Source organism: Doryrhamphus excisus, linkage group LG11, assembly GCF_037039965.1.
Source record: "Doryrhamphus excisus strain RoL-2023G ecotype Guam linkage group LG11, RoL_Dexc_Guam_v1.1, whole genome shotgun sequence".
Taxonomy (NCBI): domain Eukaryota; kingdom Metazoa; phylum Chordata; class Actinopteri; order Syngnathiformes; family Syngnathidae; genus Doryrhamphus; species Doryrhamphus excisus.
Window position 1 is genome coordinate 16,070,333 of NC_136367.1, and position 17,168 is coordinate 16,087,500.

The 17,168-nt window shown below is 40.9% G+C and overlaps 1 protein-coding gene across 19 annotated transcripts in view; it reads left to right on the forward strand.

Annotated features, from left to right (window-relative positions):
* The window catches only part of cast (calpastatin), a 37,677-nt gene that overhangs the window by 11,510 nt on the left and 8,999 nt on the right, over positions 1 to 17,168 (forward strand). For 4 of the 19 annotated variants that reach the window (XM_058067537.2, XM_078794841.1, XM_058067513.2 and 1 more), the window contains exons 2-20: positions 6,996 to 7,055; positions 8,242 to 8,364; positions 9,573 to 9,674; positions 9,818 to 9,937; positions 10,790 to 10,837; positions 10,918 to 11,019; positions 11,112 to 11,192; positions 12,344 to 12,382; positions 13,144 to 13,230; positions 13,397 to 13,447; positions 13,525 to 13,644; positions 14,406 to 14,513; positions 14,636 to 14,737; positions 14,818 to 14,934; positions 16,021 to 16,095; positions 16,161 to 16,226; positions 16,323 to 16,427; positions 16,514 to 16,630; positions 16,725 to 16,799. In XM_058067537.2, coding sequence (XP_057923520.2) covers positions 6,996 to 7,055; positions 8,242 to 8,364; positions 9,573 to 9,674; positions 9,818 to 9,937; positions 10,790 to 10,837; positions 10,918 to 11,019; positions 11,112 to 11,192; positions 12,344 to 12,382; positions 13,144 to 13,230; positions 13,397 to 13,447; positions 13,525 to 13,644; positions 14,406 to 14,513; positions 14,636 to 14,737; positions 14,818 to 14,934; positions 16,021 to 16,095; positions 16,161 to 16,226; positions 16,323 to 16,427; positions 16,514 to 16,630; positions 16,725 to 16,799 — 1,698 coding nt within the window. Of the gene's footprint in view, positions 1 to 1,133; positions 1,404 to 6,995; positions 7,056 to 8,241; positions 8,365 to 9,572; positions 9,675 to 9,817; positions 9,938 to 10,789; positions 10,838 to 10,917; positions 11,020 to 11,111; positions 11,193 to 12,343; positions 12,383 to 13,143; positions 13,231 to 13,396; positions 13,448 to 13,524; positions 13,645 to 14,405; positions 14,514 to 14,635; positions 14,738 to 14,817; positions 14,935 to 16,020; positions 16,096 to 16,160; positions 16,227 to 16,322; positions 16,428 to 16,513; positions 16,631 to 16,724; positions 16,800 to 17,168 lie in introns of those variants that run through there. The other 15 variants (XM_058067600.2, XM_078794849.1, XM_058067592.2 and 12 more) reach the window with 11 other exon arrangements.

Here is a 17,168-nt window from a genome sequence, read left to right on the forward strand (position 1 = left end):
TATAAAAACATGTTTTGTGTTAATGTTTTTTAGAGTCAACTGCTGTTGATAGTTGATGGTTCCGGTTGCCATTTTGTTAGCATGCTAACAGGAAGTTTTGTGATAAAATACATCACGAACAGGACAAAGTGTGGGTCATATTGTATGCAAATCGGGAAATGAAATGTACTTTCTTTATTGGAATACCATCATTTTTTTTTAATTATTTCCAGTTTTAAGAGAAAAATCCATATGTATGCATATTTCTGGCCCTAACTTCATACTTGGTGTGACACACACGGACAAATGTCGATCATGACTGTCAGACATAACAACAGTGACCCACATTTGAACCACAGTGTTTGTTATGAAGCAGAAAATAGCACAAAAGTGTGAGCTGACAGACACGGTAAGCCCTCACAGTAGAGTGCCACTTCATTGTCGCTTAAGTGTTGTGAGTATTAATAGACACAAGGAGGTGCTGCTCCATTTCTATTGAGCACGCTTGATAACACAGGACATTGTAGGGCAATGTCTTTAAAGTCGCTAAAAGGATTAGCTTCTTAAAGCAGGCAGCGTGCAGAGACAGAGAAATGCTTACGTAACATCTAGCTGCCATCCGTATGTTGTATTTCCTGTACATTCAGCACAACATTCACATTCGCTTTAAAGATCTACGAAGGCCGCAGGAAACATGTCCGTACTTGTGTTCATGTACTCGGTCGCGTTATGTCCTTTTTGTTATGTTTTAAATGAAGCTTTTTGTTCTCGCCGTGTTGTGTTTGGGTGGGGTAGGGACAACATGTGATGTGTTCCGCCTCCTTCTCTTCTTTTCCTTCCAAACCGCACACACTCTGCCTCTGTTGGAGTGGCTGTGCAGTCGAGATTCCAGAGCAGTGAGTCTATCAGTCACACCCAGACGCTTCTGGACGACCAATTTCTTCTTCTTTTATTTCATCTGCGTACACAAATGCATGTAGGCCATCATGTCTGCTACTGGTACTGGTACTGCCACATCCCTATTTATATAACTTGCCCAGGCCCAGCCCAAAGTCAGACACCCCCAGGGTGATATATTTATTTATTTATTTATTTCTTTTCCATGCAGGCAAAGAAAAGTGGGCTGTTCTGTGTTGACCCGACTGTCCAATCTGACTCAGCCTGCTCAGCGGGAAGGGGAGGGGCTTGAAACCTACCAGCTTGTTGTGTGCACTTCCTATAGGGCGGAGCAGTAACTTGTGCACTACTGGGGCGTGTGTTTTTTTTTTAGACGTGTTCATGTGTGTGTATGTGCATATACATGCATGTGGATTAAAAAGTGTTTGTTTCAGCAAGGATCTAAGGTGACCCAGCCTGAAGATAACATCTTAGGAGTGCTTAGAACAACATATTATAGAGGATACTATCACACAACCAAACTTATGGTATGTATCAGGATTGCAGTACTGACTTTTTTATGTGTGTGTGTTGAAGGACTTCCTGACTGCTACCTGTCAACACTGTATAGTTCTCGTATGGAAGATCACTTGTGTATTTGAACAGCCTGTTGCTTTTCTATGTAAGTTTGACGTGCGTTGAGGTATGAGGAGTTAAAAAGTTAGGCTTTTGTGGCGTTGTTGTTGAAGTAAACAACACTGCTGTTCTATTAATATGATTCATGTGTCATCCAGCAGTTCAAAAAATGAATCATGTAATTCTTGTTGTGTCTTTGGCGTTGATCTGTTGCTTTTTTGGTCATTAATACCACAAATCCGGAATGACAAGTGCGGATATCAACAAAGGCTGAACAATGCTAAAATTCAGTAATTTTAATTGTCAATAATTGTAATTGTACACAGTAAAGTTTGTCTGAAAATGGAATACTATCTGAGTAACCCTACTAACTAACAAACATAATGGTAATGGGAATTTCTTGGATAGAATTCCACTGCTGTACAGACGCTCCCTTTTCTGGGACAAAGTATTATTATTATTATTTCAGAGAAAATAAAAGAAATACTGTACATCTGTTCCAGAGTGGAACTATACAGAATTATTAAATTACAATTAGAAATGCATATAAATGAAGAACATAAGGGATAATGATTCTTGACTGCTCCCAAAGACACTAGATGGCAGCGAGATCAACATCTTCCGGTTTCTTTCTTGAATTCAATAGTGTTTCTCACCTAAAATGGAGCTAAAGACAGTTGCCAGACAAAATTTTGGCATACATTTTTTACTCTAACCAAAAAAAACACGCTAACCGCTAACCGCTAACCGAGGCGGACGCTAACCGAGGCGGATGCTAACCGAGGCGGACGCTAACCAAGGTTCCGCTATCCATGTACTGGTATATGTGCACTTAAAGTCTTGTTTAGGCAGTTGACGTTTGAATGTTCTGCAAGCATTTTATCCTGCCCACTTTTTGGTTTGCGTACATAAGCTAGGTCCAACATAACACACATTGTTGTCCGCTAATGGTAGCAATTTGACAAAGTTTAGCTGCTAGTGTTAGGCGTGATTGAATGCAATGACAATTTATGCCAAAATTGATGCAGTTTAACTTGTACTTGTTAAAATATAAGTATTTTCTTCGGTACAATCTGTTTTTTTTAGCTACTGTTGACAACAAATTCTAGCTGATGGTGATGGTGGTGAAATGGAAAATGTAACCTGGAGCTAAAGACATGCAACACCTTTTAACCTTGTTGCATTTGTGCGGTGCTTCTCAAATAGTGATGATACTAGAAATGCAATACAGCTGTTTACGCCACTATCAAAGAAATCCAGTGTATTTATTCCCCAACACAGCTTGACATGGATCCCACATCAATAACTCAACTTTTGCTTTTCTTATTACTGCATTCCTCACTTCCACTTTTTGTTTTGTTTACTGACCATCTTGTTGCGTTACCATCTTTATTTTAAAGTCCGAGCAGCAGCTCGAGAAGCAGCTGCGGCCATGCAAATCCACATGTGTCAGTCTGTGGTTTGAGGGGTGGGGCCTAAGATTAGTCATCAGTTTTCAAAACAGGCTCCAGCTTCAACAGCATAGCTGTGAAAGGCCTGGGACTACTGCATTGTTTTTGATGCGTTGTTATGTGTGGATAAGGTTACATTTGGCGTCATATATGCATCACGCTCATTTATGATGGCGCATGAGAGAGCTATATTTTTAGAAAAGTTTGACTCAACTTGTCGGCATGGGCACATCATCATTCATGTGATGTCACTTAGATGACCTCTAATGACCACGATGTAAAGGAGTTAAGAGATGTAAGAGATGCTACGTAGCAGAATTTCCAGGTTCTGCATTCCGACAGTCCGATGAGAACTTTGTGGTCTAACTATCAACATATTTTCCTCGTGAAACAGATACATCTTTCACAGCTTTCTTCTGTGGAACTCACTTGGAACACAAGTGGTCATCGACCGGGCTCAGTTGGCCATAGTTACAGGCAAAGCTGCATTCTGAACAAGGAATGTGTGTGCTGCAATTGTGTGCATGTATCATCAGCACACTCTTTCAAATGGTAATATATTTTTGTGCAAAAGTATAGGAATGTTAGGACTGCTGTGGGTGGAATTGCACCACTCCATGAAGCATATTTGGGTCGAAGGTCACCACAACTGTTATCTGTCAAGCTTTTACATCTAATAAAATAAGTGTATTATGGCAAAATATGGCGTATCATGGTCTTTCAGTGTGTCATGTCTTATGTATGATCACAACTGTGGATGAAAATCTGATGTTTGTGCTACCAGGTCATCTGTCATACCTGACACATTGGCAGACCCTCGGGATTTCATATAATTATCATGTAAATGTACTGGGATAATGGGATTTTAATGGGAAGTTTTTGTTACACCCACTACACCCACTGTACATACTATTATCCACACATGTCCATGTCGAGCTTATCAACCCATCAGAAATCGCAGGAGATCATTCCTTAATATAACAGGCTGACTCGCCGTGTAATCTTACAAAAAAAATGCTAAAATCGTCACACAGCAACCTAACATTCCAATATAAAATACAAGTACCGATATGAGATTAGAATAAAAAACTAGTCAAATGATTCAGTCAGCCGCATCTGAGGCTCTCTCTAATGGACAATGTACTTGTATTGTATATTTCTTACCTATCCTTTGAGTGTTAAGTTGCTGTGCGATGATTTTACCGTTCTTTCTAAGATGACACCGTGAGTCAGCCTGGTATATTGAGTAATGTAACCTCCTGCAACCTCAAGCTCATCATGAGTTCCCTGATAGCTTGTGATTGACTCCTGTCAAAGAAAGAGCTACCGTTTCGGTAGTTAGTAGTATTAGTAGTAGTTCTGAAGGAAAGGAGATGTCACAAGATAGCCGTAAATTAGCCTCACCGTTGTATAAGCCGTCTTATAATGACATTTTGTAACGGAAACTGGTGAAAACAAATTCCGCTCTTATCCACGTGGACTGTAAAGGGAATCAGCCTGTTTGCAGATATTTTAGAGGTTGACTATGAATGTTGTCTGACACGCCAGCTTTTTTGTGAGCTGGCGTGACTTAAACATGCACATGCATCCACAATGACAGCTCGGGTGCACGTGGAATATTTCAACAGTTTCCACATCAGATGGAGCCTGGAGGGTATATGCTTTCTTGTGTAGAGAGCTAAAGCATGATTTTAATATGTATCAGTGAAAGGCGCGCACATGTCTGTGGTTGTTTGTGTACAGTATATACATATATATATATATATATATACAGTATATACGTAGTTCATGTTGAAAGGCAATTCCCCTGGACTGTGCATATTTGATTTTATAATATAGCAAATGCTGTGATTTAATGTTATGTTTGCATATATTGTTTGCATGCATGAAGAGCACATACAGAGGTTTGAAAGGATGAACTGCAGTATGTCACAGCAGCTTGGGATGGACATGGTAGCATCGGTTTCATCCTTCCATGCGTGAGCAGAGTTCCTTATTTGTACACAATACATGAGTCACCAAATCCTGTTGGCCAACTTCCCATTGATTTGAGTGGGATTAACTAATACATGAAAGTTTTTAGTGGTTTTTGTTGGAAAGGAGGATGATGTCATTCATGTCATACAAGGTTCCTGCTGTGGTTCAAAGTATAAACGAGGATACCTCCCAGAATGCTGAAGTATCTATTAGCAAGGCATTGAAGGTCTACTTGCTTGTGCTCTGCCAACTATGATTTTTTTTGTGTATATTTTTGTACCCATCATAAAATGATGTTTACATGCATCAAAAACCATACCGAAAATAAATGAATAACACTTAAGTATAGCGGTACTCATAATGGGATTTTTTTTTTCTCATCATAATGAAAACATCAGAATCTGTTGAGACTTGCATTCAAATTCCGTCAGCACATTTTTGTTAACTTAGCAACAATATTATTGCTGTAACCAGAACCACATGACTAACCATGTGGCAGGGTTATACCCTAGGCAACAGTGACCTCACTTCTTGCTTGCTTACTTCTTGAAACAGCATTATTTTTGTCTTTTTAGATAAATGGAACGTTGACAAAGAATATAATGCATTTTTTTTTAGTGTTCAAGGCAAACATTGAGAGTGACTTGTATGCTCTGTCTGTGAAGAAATCACTGACAGTGTGACACCGAAAATACCCTGAGATGTGTGCGATATTGCAACAGAAAAGTGCCGTTTGCCTTAAAGTTTAAACATGAACAACAAAAAGTTAAAGCTATAATGAGCAGAATAATGCTTGGACGTCTGCATGGATGTTTCGCAACTTAGCATACCTGACATTAATGTTGTTCTTCTTCAGACTACAATGTAGTAGTCTCTCTGTCTCTCCATCAACAGCACCTCTGCTGGTTGCAGACAATAGTGCGCTCATTCGCGTCAAGAAACGATTAAACTAAAATCAATGAATCAGTTAACACTATTACATATCTGTTCACTCTTCACACAGGTTACGTTTATTAATAAAACACACAAATCTCTCATTAATGATATTTTGGAAGGAAAAATCTTCATATGCAACAACACCTTTACTAGACTAACAAGTGTTAAGTACAGCATATGATTGACAGCCTGTCTGTTTTGAAAGGCACAACAGAGCACCTGGCAACGCTTAGCGAGACAACAGGAGTTGAGACAACATTTTAATAATGTTCACTAACAGGCTGGGTTAGGTCTTTTGACAATACACTGGGTTGGACTGCATCAATACCGCTAAGGCGTCCACAGGGTGGAAGAACTGGGCTCCACCTAGAGACTGGTGGCCAGCCAATCACAGGGCACATATAGACAAACAACCATTCACACTCACATTCATACCTATGGACAATTTGGAGTCGCCAATTAACCTAGCATGTTTTTGGAATGTGGGAGTCCCCGGAGAAAACCCACACATGCAAACTCCACACAGAGATGGCCAAGGGTGGAATTGAACTGGAGTCACCTGCGTGCTAACCACTTGTCTGCCATGCAGCCCACCTATTAATATTCGGCACTAAATCATTGTAGTAATCATTAATATGATTACATTAATCACCCATTACAAATGTAATGGATAAATGAATATGTATTGTTTGTAAAAAGAGAGTGATGAGCAGAGAGGGAGGAGAGGAGAGAAAGAAGGAATTCAATAGCATTTCTCACCTTCTTTATCAAAATGATTGCACTTGCAACTTTTTTTGGCACCGTGGTGGATTGTTTTGCTGCCGTAGCCAATAAAAAAAGGCAGAGACTTGTTGTGTAACTGTGTTAGTTAGCAAAGAACTACAGTCACCTGGTGATGATGTCATAGAGTTAAGTGAGAGTGAGAATTTCTCTGTATCAGCCATAACTGGCCGCTGTATGATTTATGTGCTTATTCCATATAAAATAATGATGGGAATATTGACCCCCCCCCCCCCTTGCTTCAAAGATGAATTTCATGGAATATTTATTATTCCCAGACTCCTGAAACAAATAAGAGTGTTTTGTTTGTTTGTAGGTTTTCGTCTGTCTAACTTGTCTGTGTGTCTTGTGTCTCTGCAGTCGCAGCACAGACAGACCACGCCCAAACCAGCAGCCCAGGTCTCCACTGTGCAGTGCGAGGTATGAACCTTTTCTCTTTATTAACCGTGAGCCTCTTCCCTTCTTCGTGCGTTGTCTCTCCTGTCTTGACGACCTCTGACCCCTGTGTTATGTGAACTATGAGCGGTATTGTTACTGCTTTTCCTGTTCCAGCACTTGATGTTATGATAGCATAACAGACGTTTAGATTTGTACATTTTCATATGTATTCATTTGCGGTGTAACAATACAAAAAAATGTAATTGGGTTTGATACTTTATATACGTTACTGACACTACCAATATTTGTTTTTATTCAAAATAACAGTTTTGAAAGTTAACTTCATGCTTTATTTTTTGCTGCGCTATATGTAAACATTGTTAAATTTAAAACAAAAATGATAATACACAATGATTGGTTGGCGACCCGAAGACAGCTGGGATAGTCTCCAGCACCCCCACAACCCTTGTGAGGATAAGCGATAGAAAAGGAATGAATGAAAGAATGAATCCTATTACGTGGAAATTCACTTATAACGCTCAGGTCTGGAACCAATTAACAGTGATAAACGAGGGACTACTAAGTCAAAGTTGAGGCAAAACTTAAAAAGCATAAGCAATTAGAAAGAAAGAATAGCAACAATAACCAATAAGAGTTGAAAAACACATTTCTATAATGGCGTTCAGGTTGCAGTGTTTACTGTTTTTTTAAGGTTTTTTGGGTTACAGTATTGTTTGATTCGAACATTTCGATACAGATATATTTGTTTAACAACTAATATACATTTCCTTTTAAATAATTTATGGCATATATTTGGTGCGTGGCTTGCTAACAAAGGTTTTAAACCTAGTTTATTTATAGACATGCTTTACTTGATGCTATAAGAGTCCCGACTCTTTTAAGGTCGGGACCTTTGCATCCCTCTTAATGCCTCTTCAGGTCATCTTACAGCTGGCTGTCGTTCTTCAGACGTGTTGGGTTTCAAGTCAGAGTCTATGTCATAGTAATGCATTTAAACAGTAAGGCCAGTTTTCCATTTGACAGAATATCCACATGGAAACGGCGTAATAACATCATATAATGGAGTTATACATTCAAAATCATCGAAACGATAACCAGCAGGCAAACACCACCGCCCCCTACAGCCCAACCCCTGAATAACAGCTTAGACGTCCTACACAATAGATGTCACAGACAGATGATGATCTTCCCTCCTGGTACTTTATAGAAGACAGCATCAGATGCTACCATGGATACAAAGCTAAAGGGGGTTACCACAGCAACAGGTGGCACCACAGGAAGTACTTCCATCGGGACAGCAGGAAAGGGGGCTCCTAAAACTCGTCCTGAGGTAGACTGACGCTGGTTGTTGACAGTGAGAGTGGCCGGACTTGCTTTGGTGTAACGGGAACTTCCTGCTTCCTTTTTTCCGAGGGTAGCGTTGCTCGCTTATGTGGAGGCTTGTTGACTGTTCGCTACCTCTTCTTTTCTTGTGTGTCGCCTCAGCTGTCGCCATATCCTGACTTTTCACGATACAAATAACCAAGCTAGTCAGCAACTTGTATTGTGACTTACAGCTACAACATGTAATACCGTAATTTCTGGTGTATAAGACGTACTGCTATTCGAGCTACACCCACTGTACACACTATTATCCACACATGTCCATGTCAAGCTCATCAACCCATCAGAAAGAATGCTAAAATCATCACACAGCAACCTAACATTCAAAAGGTAGGGAAGAAATATAAAACACAAGTACCGATATGCACGGCCGTCTAGTGGTTAGCGCGCAGACCTCACAGCTAGGAGACCAGGGTTCAATTCCACCCTCGGCCATCTCTGTGTGGAGTTTGCATGTTCTGCGTGGGTTTTCTCCGGGTACTCCGGTTTCCTCCCACATTCCAAAAACATGCTAGGTTAATTGGCGACTCCAAATTGTCCATAGGTATGAATGTGAGTGTGAATGGTTGTTTGTCTATATGTGCCCTGTGATTGGCTGGCGACCAGTCCAGGGTGTACCCCGCCTCTCGCCCAAAGACAGCTGGGATAGGCTCCAGCACCCCCGCGACCCTCATGAGGAAAAAGCGGTAGAAAATGAATGAATGAATGAAAGTACCGATATGAGATTAGAATAAAAAACTAGTTCAAAGGCTTCCCTAGCAAAGCATTTCATTGGCTACGACTGCCGGAGCTCTGCAATGATTCAGTCAGCTGCATGTGAGGCTCTCTCTGATGGACATTAACTTGTATTCTATATTTCTTACCTACCCTTTGAGTGTTAAGTTGCTGTGCGATGATTTTACCGTTCTTTCTCAGATGACACCGTGAATCAGCCTGGTATATAAGGTAGTTAGTAGTATTAGTAGTAGTTCTGAAGTAAAGTCGATGTCACGAGATAGCCATAAATGAGCCTCACCGCTGTATAAGCCGTCTTATAACACCAGTTTCGCTACCTCTTCTTTTCTTGTGTGTCGCCTCAGCTATCGCCACATCCTGACTTTTCACGATACAAATAACCTCCAAACATCCATTAAACACTTGCTCCTTGGTTTGTAGACTAACACCAAGCCCACTGTTATTGACATGCCGTCCGCTGGGTCTACTGTTGTCAACATGACATCAGCTGGGACGAGGGGCGGTCCCACGGTGATGTCGAAGGTAACTGTTTCATCGCAGAGCTCAGCAGGGGATGAAAGGCTTCATTTTTTTCTTGTTTGAAGCATACAACGTCTTTCTGAAGCATCTGATTGAGTTTATGATAATATATGCGTTTGAGTAATTATACGGATTTGGTTTTGTAGACCTCACCTGTACCGACTATAACGCCCTCTGCTACCGCCACTGGAACAGCGGCAACTTCACTAGCATCAGCTCATGTTGCCGTGTCGACATCTAAAGAGTCACCAAAAGGACCAGCCAAGGTAGAACTCTCGCATCATCTACTTCCTTTTACCTCTGATGCTCTCTGTGAAGTTTTACTTGCTCTTGTTTGTTGTGTTATGAAAGTATTAAAAATATATGGATTGAGTAAGACCCTCAAACAATGCACAACGATGAGCCAATTCAAGAAACAATACAAGCAGTTGATGTTTGCTAAATACAAGGATGAAGAGTCTTAAAATTAAAATTAAAATTAAAATTAAAATTAAAATTAAAATTAAAATTAAAATTAAAATTAAAATTAAAATTAAAATTAAAATTAAAATTAAAATTAAAATTAAAATTAAAATTAAAATTAAAATTAAAATTAAAATTAAAATTAGGAAAGCAGGAAGTGAACAAATGTTGGAATATGGAGGAAGGACATGAGGAAGGATGAAGAGTCTTAAAATTAAAATTAAAATTAAAGAAAGCAAGAAGTGAACAAATGTAACAGTTACTGATTGTAAAAGTACAAGATGGAGGGGTAGGATTTAATAAGCTTTGCTTCTTCCTACTCCTTTTTGGACATGTGGAACTGTGAACTGATTATGGGATGCATTCAATTGTAATCTGATGCATGTTCAAATGAAATAAAAAACATGTGTAACCATTGTTGTTTTTTTTAACAGTGGTACTTGTATGCTGTGTGCATTTTAACCGGATTTTGTAATTAATTAATTGAAAAAAATGCAAATAAATGATTCAGCATTATTGTCCTAAAACAATAATGTGCAATGCAGTTTGTACCTAATGTTGTGGACACTGTTTTATTCACCAAACATTGAGTATGACTTAAGATTCCACTTTTTATGTTTTTTTTATGACACATTCGTATTTATTCTTGTTTAAAGGTGACAGTGGAAGTCCCTCCCCAGGCAGCATCAACAGGCGCCAAAGAGGTAGAGATGTGTTATTCGGCCATGGAAGGCATGATAGCATGCGGCTTGCTCTACTGTGCTTACACGTGTGGCATGTTCAGGCACCTCCAGTAAATCCATTTGATGCCTTGGCCGATACGCTCTCACCAGTTGGTCCTGTCACCCCAAAACAACCTGTATTTACTGGTCCAGAGGTCAAAGAGGTACAAATACACACCCCCCTCCCAAAGGGATCAGATATTGTATGTGATTGCATGGCTCTGGTGTGAGTTATTGTGTGTTGCACATGTCACAGCATGACGTCACAGCCGAGGAAGCTAACAAGTGCGGGGAAAGAGACGACACGCTGCCACCGGAATACAGATATGATGCAATGGTCAGTTCTACGTACAGGATAATGTACAACCATGTATACTGTATATTTGCAAATCCATCTATATATTAACCCAACGTCATTTCCTGTTCACTGCAACACAAACAAGCCTAGTCTTAAATTGCTTATTTTTTTCTGATTATATCTACTATATTTGGTAATAAGAGTGTAAAGGTGACTGTAGGGGTGTTATTTTATATCTATAGGGCTCTAATAATGTTAAAAAAACATATTTGGAAGGTCCTAAACAGGGTTTTTATGTTCTAGTTATGAAAAAATTATATTATTAAAGATTGAATGTGCATGCAGGCCTCACAACTAGGAGACCCGAGTTCAATTCCCCCCTCGGCCATCACATGTTGCATGTTCTCCCCGTGCATGCGTGAGTTCTCGCCGGTTTCCTCCCACATTCCAAAAACATGCTAGGTTAATTAGCGACTCCAAATTGTCCATAGGTATGAATGTGAGTGTGAATGGTTGTTTGTCTATATGTGCCCTGTGATTGGCTGGTGACCAGTCCAGGGTGTACCAGGCCTCTCGGACGAAGACAGCTGGGATAGGCTCCAGCACCCCCTCGACCCTTGTGAGGATAAGCGGTAGAAAATGAATGAATGAATGAAAGAATGAATGTGCATGCAGGCCTCACAGCTAGGAGACCCGGGTTCAATTCCACCCTCGGCCATCTCTGTGTCTACACATTTTGCATGTTTGCCCCGTGCATGCGTGGGTTCTCTCCGGTTTCCTCCCACATTCCAAAAACATGCTAGGTTAATTAGCGACTCCAAATTGTCCATAGGTATGAATGTGAGTGTGAATGGTTGTTTGTCTATATGTACCCTGTGATTGGCTGGTGACCAGTCCAGGGTGTACCCCGCCTCTCAGACAGCTGGAATAGGCTCCAAGATCCCCCTCGACCCTTGTGAGGATAAGCGGTAGAAAATGAATGAATGAAAGAATGAATCCTATTACATGGAAATTCACTTATAACGGTCAGGTCTGGAACCAATTAACAGTGATAAACGAGGGACTACTATACAATTTTGTAAGGCCTTAGCCAATCTGTACATGAGCACAAATCACATATTATTATTAATATTAAAAGATGATACTTATCAGTTTTTGTGTTAATTTCCTCATGTACTTTTATTTTGTAGGCTCCACTTCCTGCAGATACCAAACCCAAAGATGTTCCTGTAAGTGAACTTGACACACTGCCTGTTTGTTGATCTTTGCTGCTCTAGGACTCGCCCACTCGACACTAGTGTGAGGAATGTTGCATTGCAGTGTTGGGTGTTGTTTAAGCAGGCAGGGCAGGATCCATCTTTTGTTGCTGAATCTTGTTGGCTCTTGTCCAACACAAACATGCATTATTAGGACAAAATAGTTCCACTTCAGACTTCATTTGCCAATCAGTGGTTGGGGAAGACTTTCATTGAAGTTGTTAAAGCATGTGTGTCATGTTATGCATCCAACTTTGTGGTAACATTCAGGGAAACCACATTCATGTTCCATCATGAGTGTGGAACAGAACTTTCCTATGTTGTCCCATGTTGACATCCTATAATAATACTGCCCACATATGCATCACTTTCTACGTAGCTAACAACAGTTCGTCATCACTGCTTCGTTTCTAGTGCAGCATACTGCATCAAGACACTCCTCTTTTGAGTCTCATGATTTTTTCCACTCCTTTTTCTTTGGTGTGAGTTCTGATTTTAGTCTTTGGTGGCGTTAATATGTCAGTTAAAGCATTTTAATGTTGAATATGTAATAAGTGTTTTATATTTCTTGATGGAATTTAATCTTTTTTTGTTTCCTGTAAGGAATTAGTCAGACGTGCCCTCTAGTGGGAGGGTTGTATTGCCGTCGGCAACAGACTACTGTTATTTAAGGAAAGAGTGGTGTAGTTTAATATCTAGGTTAGCTGATGATGACTTGGTGTATTTCTCCGTAGAAACCACTGTCCACAGACGAGGCCCTGGATTGCCTTTCAGAAGGTTTCATGACGTCAACTGTTCCAGCCGCACCCAAAAAGCAGGAGGTCAGTCTTTATGCCGGTGCACTGCACTGCAGTCAGGAATGTAGTATAGCATGTAGTATTGAGCTGCGAGATCAGCAACCATAAGAAGGGCGCATGTACCTTTTTGACATGCTAAGCTATATAACAGTATGCAGCAATTCAGTATATTAACTTAACTTGCATGCAGACAAAGGACAGCACCTCATTGGTTGGCCCTTGTCATGTTGCACCCCCCCTTGTAAGGCTAGATAAATAATAAATTCACTAATATGCATGTTTTACATACATAAATACATCTTCATCTGGTGTTTGCAGAAGGTTGACGCTCCTGCGGCTCGTCCCAGTGTAGCAGTGTGTCCGCCAGCTGATAAAAAAGCCAAGATGGAGGTTGATAATTTCTCCTTGGCAACTGGAATTCCCACTGCTCCTTTCAAGGTAGGACAATTTAAAAAAAAACACACAATTAAAAATGGGGTTGGCACGGTGGAAGAGTGGTTAGCGCACAGACCTCGCAGCTAGGAGACCAGGGTTCAATTCCACCCTCGGCCATCTCTGTGGGTTTTCTCCGGGTACTCCGTTTTTCTCCCACATTCCAAAAAGCAACTTCATATTATCCATAGGTATGAATGTGAGTGTGAATGGTTGTTTGACTATATGTACCCTGTGATTGGCTGGCGACCCGTCCAGGGTGTACCCCGCCTCTCGCCCAAAGACAGCTGGGATAGGCTCCAGCACCCCCGCGACCCTCGTGAGGAAAAAGCGGTAGAAAATGAATGAATGAATGGTTAGCGTGCAGACCTCACAGCTAGGAGACCAGGGTTCAATTCCACCCTCAGTAATCTCTGTGTGGAGTTTGCATGTTCTCCCCGTGCATGCGTGGGTTTTCTCCGGGTACTCCGGTTTCCTCCCACATTCCAAAAACATTCCAAAAAGCGACTTCAAATTGTCCATAGGTATGAATGTGAGTGTGAATGGTTGTTTGTCTATATGTGTCCTGTGATTGGCTGGTGACCAGTCGGGAGGAAAAAGCGGTAGAAAATGAATGAATTATGAAGAATTAAAAATGCAATCCAACCTGGCTAGAACCAGGGTTAGAAGAACGTACATCCAAAGCGCTAGCCATCGAGCTAAAAGCCTGGACTGGACACAGCAGCTCCATCTGATGTAAAAACTTTGTTTCTTGTTTCTTGGTGTAGAAAACCATGTGTGTTTCTCCACTTGATGATCAAGAAACTAAAATGGAAAAAGCCTCGACTAACTTCTCTCTGAAGGCTGGAGTGGACACAAAGCCCAAGACCGATCAGGTCAGTGGCCATTTTTGTTTATTTCTTTCCATGTATCCATATTACTCTTTTTGCATGACCACATTATTTGAGTTAAAATCTACTGTAAATGTAAAAACACCCATTCCTTGTTTTCTTCTCAGGGGGGTTCCATGTCGCTGGATGCTCTCAATGACCTTGGTGACATGTTGGCAGCACCAGAACCAAAACCTGAACCCAAACTCCGACCTGAAGACATTGTCTCGGTAGGCAAACAATTAAGTATCCAGGCTACATGGTGTGGACGCTGGTACCCGATTCCATATTCCTTTTTTGGGTATGGCAGGAGGACAAACACAAGGAGGAGGAAGGTGTGCTCGTAGGAGTGAGGGATGACACAATCGCTCCAGAGTACAGGTTTAACGAGGAGGAACTCAAGAAACTGCCTGCCCCGAAACCTGAGGTGAGATTGTAGATCATTTGTAGTGAATCGGATCATTCCGGTTGATTCAGTAAAAGATTCGGTCATTTTGGTCAATTGGTTGTTAGCCTGTGATCTCCCCCTTGTGCATAGACCCGGTCGGCCATGTCGAGTCAGTCCTTTCACTGACGATGTTCACGTTCGTTCCGACTCAACACGTGATAACGTACCTTGAAATCTGAAGTATTATGATCCGGCGTTACGACCCCCTGTCCGACGCTGTGACCGCTACACCCCCACACTCGGTCCGACGCTCTGATTGCACTGTACTCCTTGTAATATAAAATTATAGTAGAAATAACAAAAAAATCTACGGTTTTTAATTGTTTTTACTATCTTGAGGTGCAGTAAAAACAAAAGTACAAAATGTCAACAGACAGTGCAAATGCATATTAAACATACAAAAAAATAAAATATTAAAATAAACAATATCAATGTAAAAAACTCTAATAGCCCTAAATATCAAGTATATATTATATTAAATATTCATTCATTTTTTACTGCTTACCCTCATGAGGGTCGCGGGTGTGCTGGAGCCTATCCCAGCTGTCTTCGGGCGAGAGGCGGGGTACACCCTGGACTGGTCGCCAGCCAATCACAGGGCACATATAGTCAAACAACCATTCACACTCACATTCATACCTATGGACAATTTGGAGTCGCTAATTAACCTAGCATGTTTTTGGAATGTGGGAGGAAACCGGAGTACCCGTAAAAATCCCACACATGCACGGGGAGTATATTAAATATTAAATGTGCTTAATATTAAATATGAATTAAAATATTTTGACAAATGTGCATTGAAAAACTTAAAAATGCACCCTCAATGAATAACAAATATGAGATATAATTAGTCCCACGCTGCAGTTGCACGGGGAGAATATGCAAACTCCACACAGAGATGGCCGAGGGTGGAATTGAACCCTGGTGCACTGATCACATGACAGCCTAAAAGCATATATCCATACATTTTCTATCGCTTATCCGAAGTCGGGATAAGCAGGGAAGCCCAGATATTCCCTCTCCACTTCCTCCCAGGCCAGTTTCTGAAAATGTGTTCTCCTCCAGCCTACCATGAATACCGGCGAGGCCCTGGACCTTCTGTGTGGGGACTTGATGACCTCCTCAGCAGCTCCTACACAGGTACACAGTGGATCTCACAATAAGAGCAGACCAAGAACTGCAAACTTCTCTTTCTGTTGTTGTAGAAAGCTGAAGTCCCGGCGTTTGTTCCTACGGTGTCTGTGTCTCCTGCCACACCCAAGTCCACTCAGGTCAGTGTCAGACTTTTTCTTTTTCATAATAACATCACTAAATCATATTACTTCCAAATTTTATTAGTCCGGATCCTCTGATTGTTCTCTTCACAGGCTGACCCCCTACCTCTGGATGCTCTCAGTGCTCTTAGCGACACCCTACCAACACCAGAACTAAATCCTGAACCCCCTAAACTCAGACCTGAGGATATTGTCTCCGTAGGTTCCCGACTATTAATAAATATTAATAAATCTCTAGTGGTCACTCACAAGATTTAATTGACTGCCTTTTCTGTGTAAAAAAGGAGGACAAACACAAAGAGGAGGAGGGTGTGTTTGTGGGGGAGAAGGAGGACACCATTCCTCCAGAGTACAGGTTTAACGAGGAGGAACTTAAGAAACTACCTGCTCCTAAACCTGAGGTAGGACTAGGTTTACGTACATATTTTTACAATAAAGACTTCACGGCATGGTGGAAGATGTTTTTATCATCCATGCTTGTTGTGCTTCATGCAGCCTACCTTGAATACCAACGAGGCTTTGGACCTTTTGTCTGGAGATTTCACCAGCTCCTCATCTGTCCCAGTACAGGTACGCTGCATCATGTATTCATATGTATTATGGGAATGGGAATGGGAATGGGAATGGTTTTATTTCATTTGAACATGCATCAGATTACAATTGAATGCATCCCATAATCAGTTCCCAGTTCCACATGTCCAAAAGGAGTAGGAAGAAGCAAAGCTTATTAAATCCTACCCCTCCATCTGGTACTTTTACAATCACTAACTGTTACATTTGTTCACTTCCTGCTTTCCTAATACTATAGTTTTTTTTGTCATGACCATCCAATGACATAATGTGTACCATAGTGGCAATATAGTGATATATATAGCACATCATGACTGGTTCAAGACTCTACTATTAATATGTGATAGATGGATAGATGGATAGAGAGAG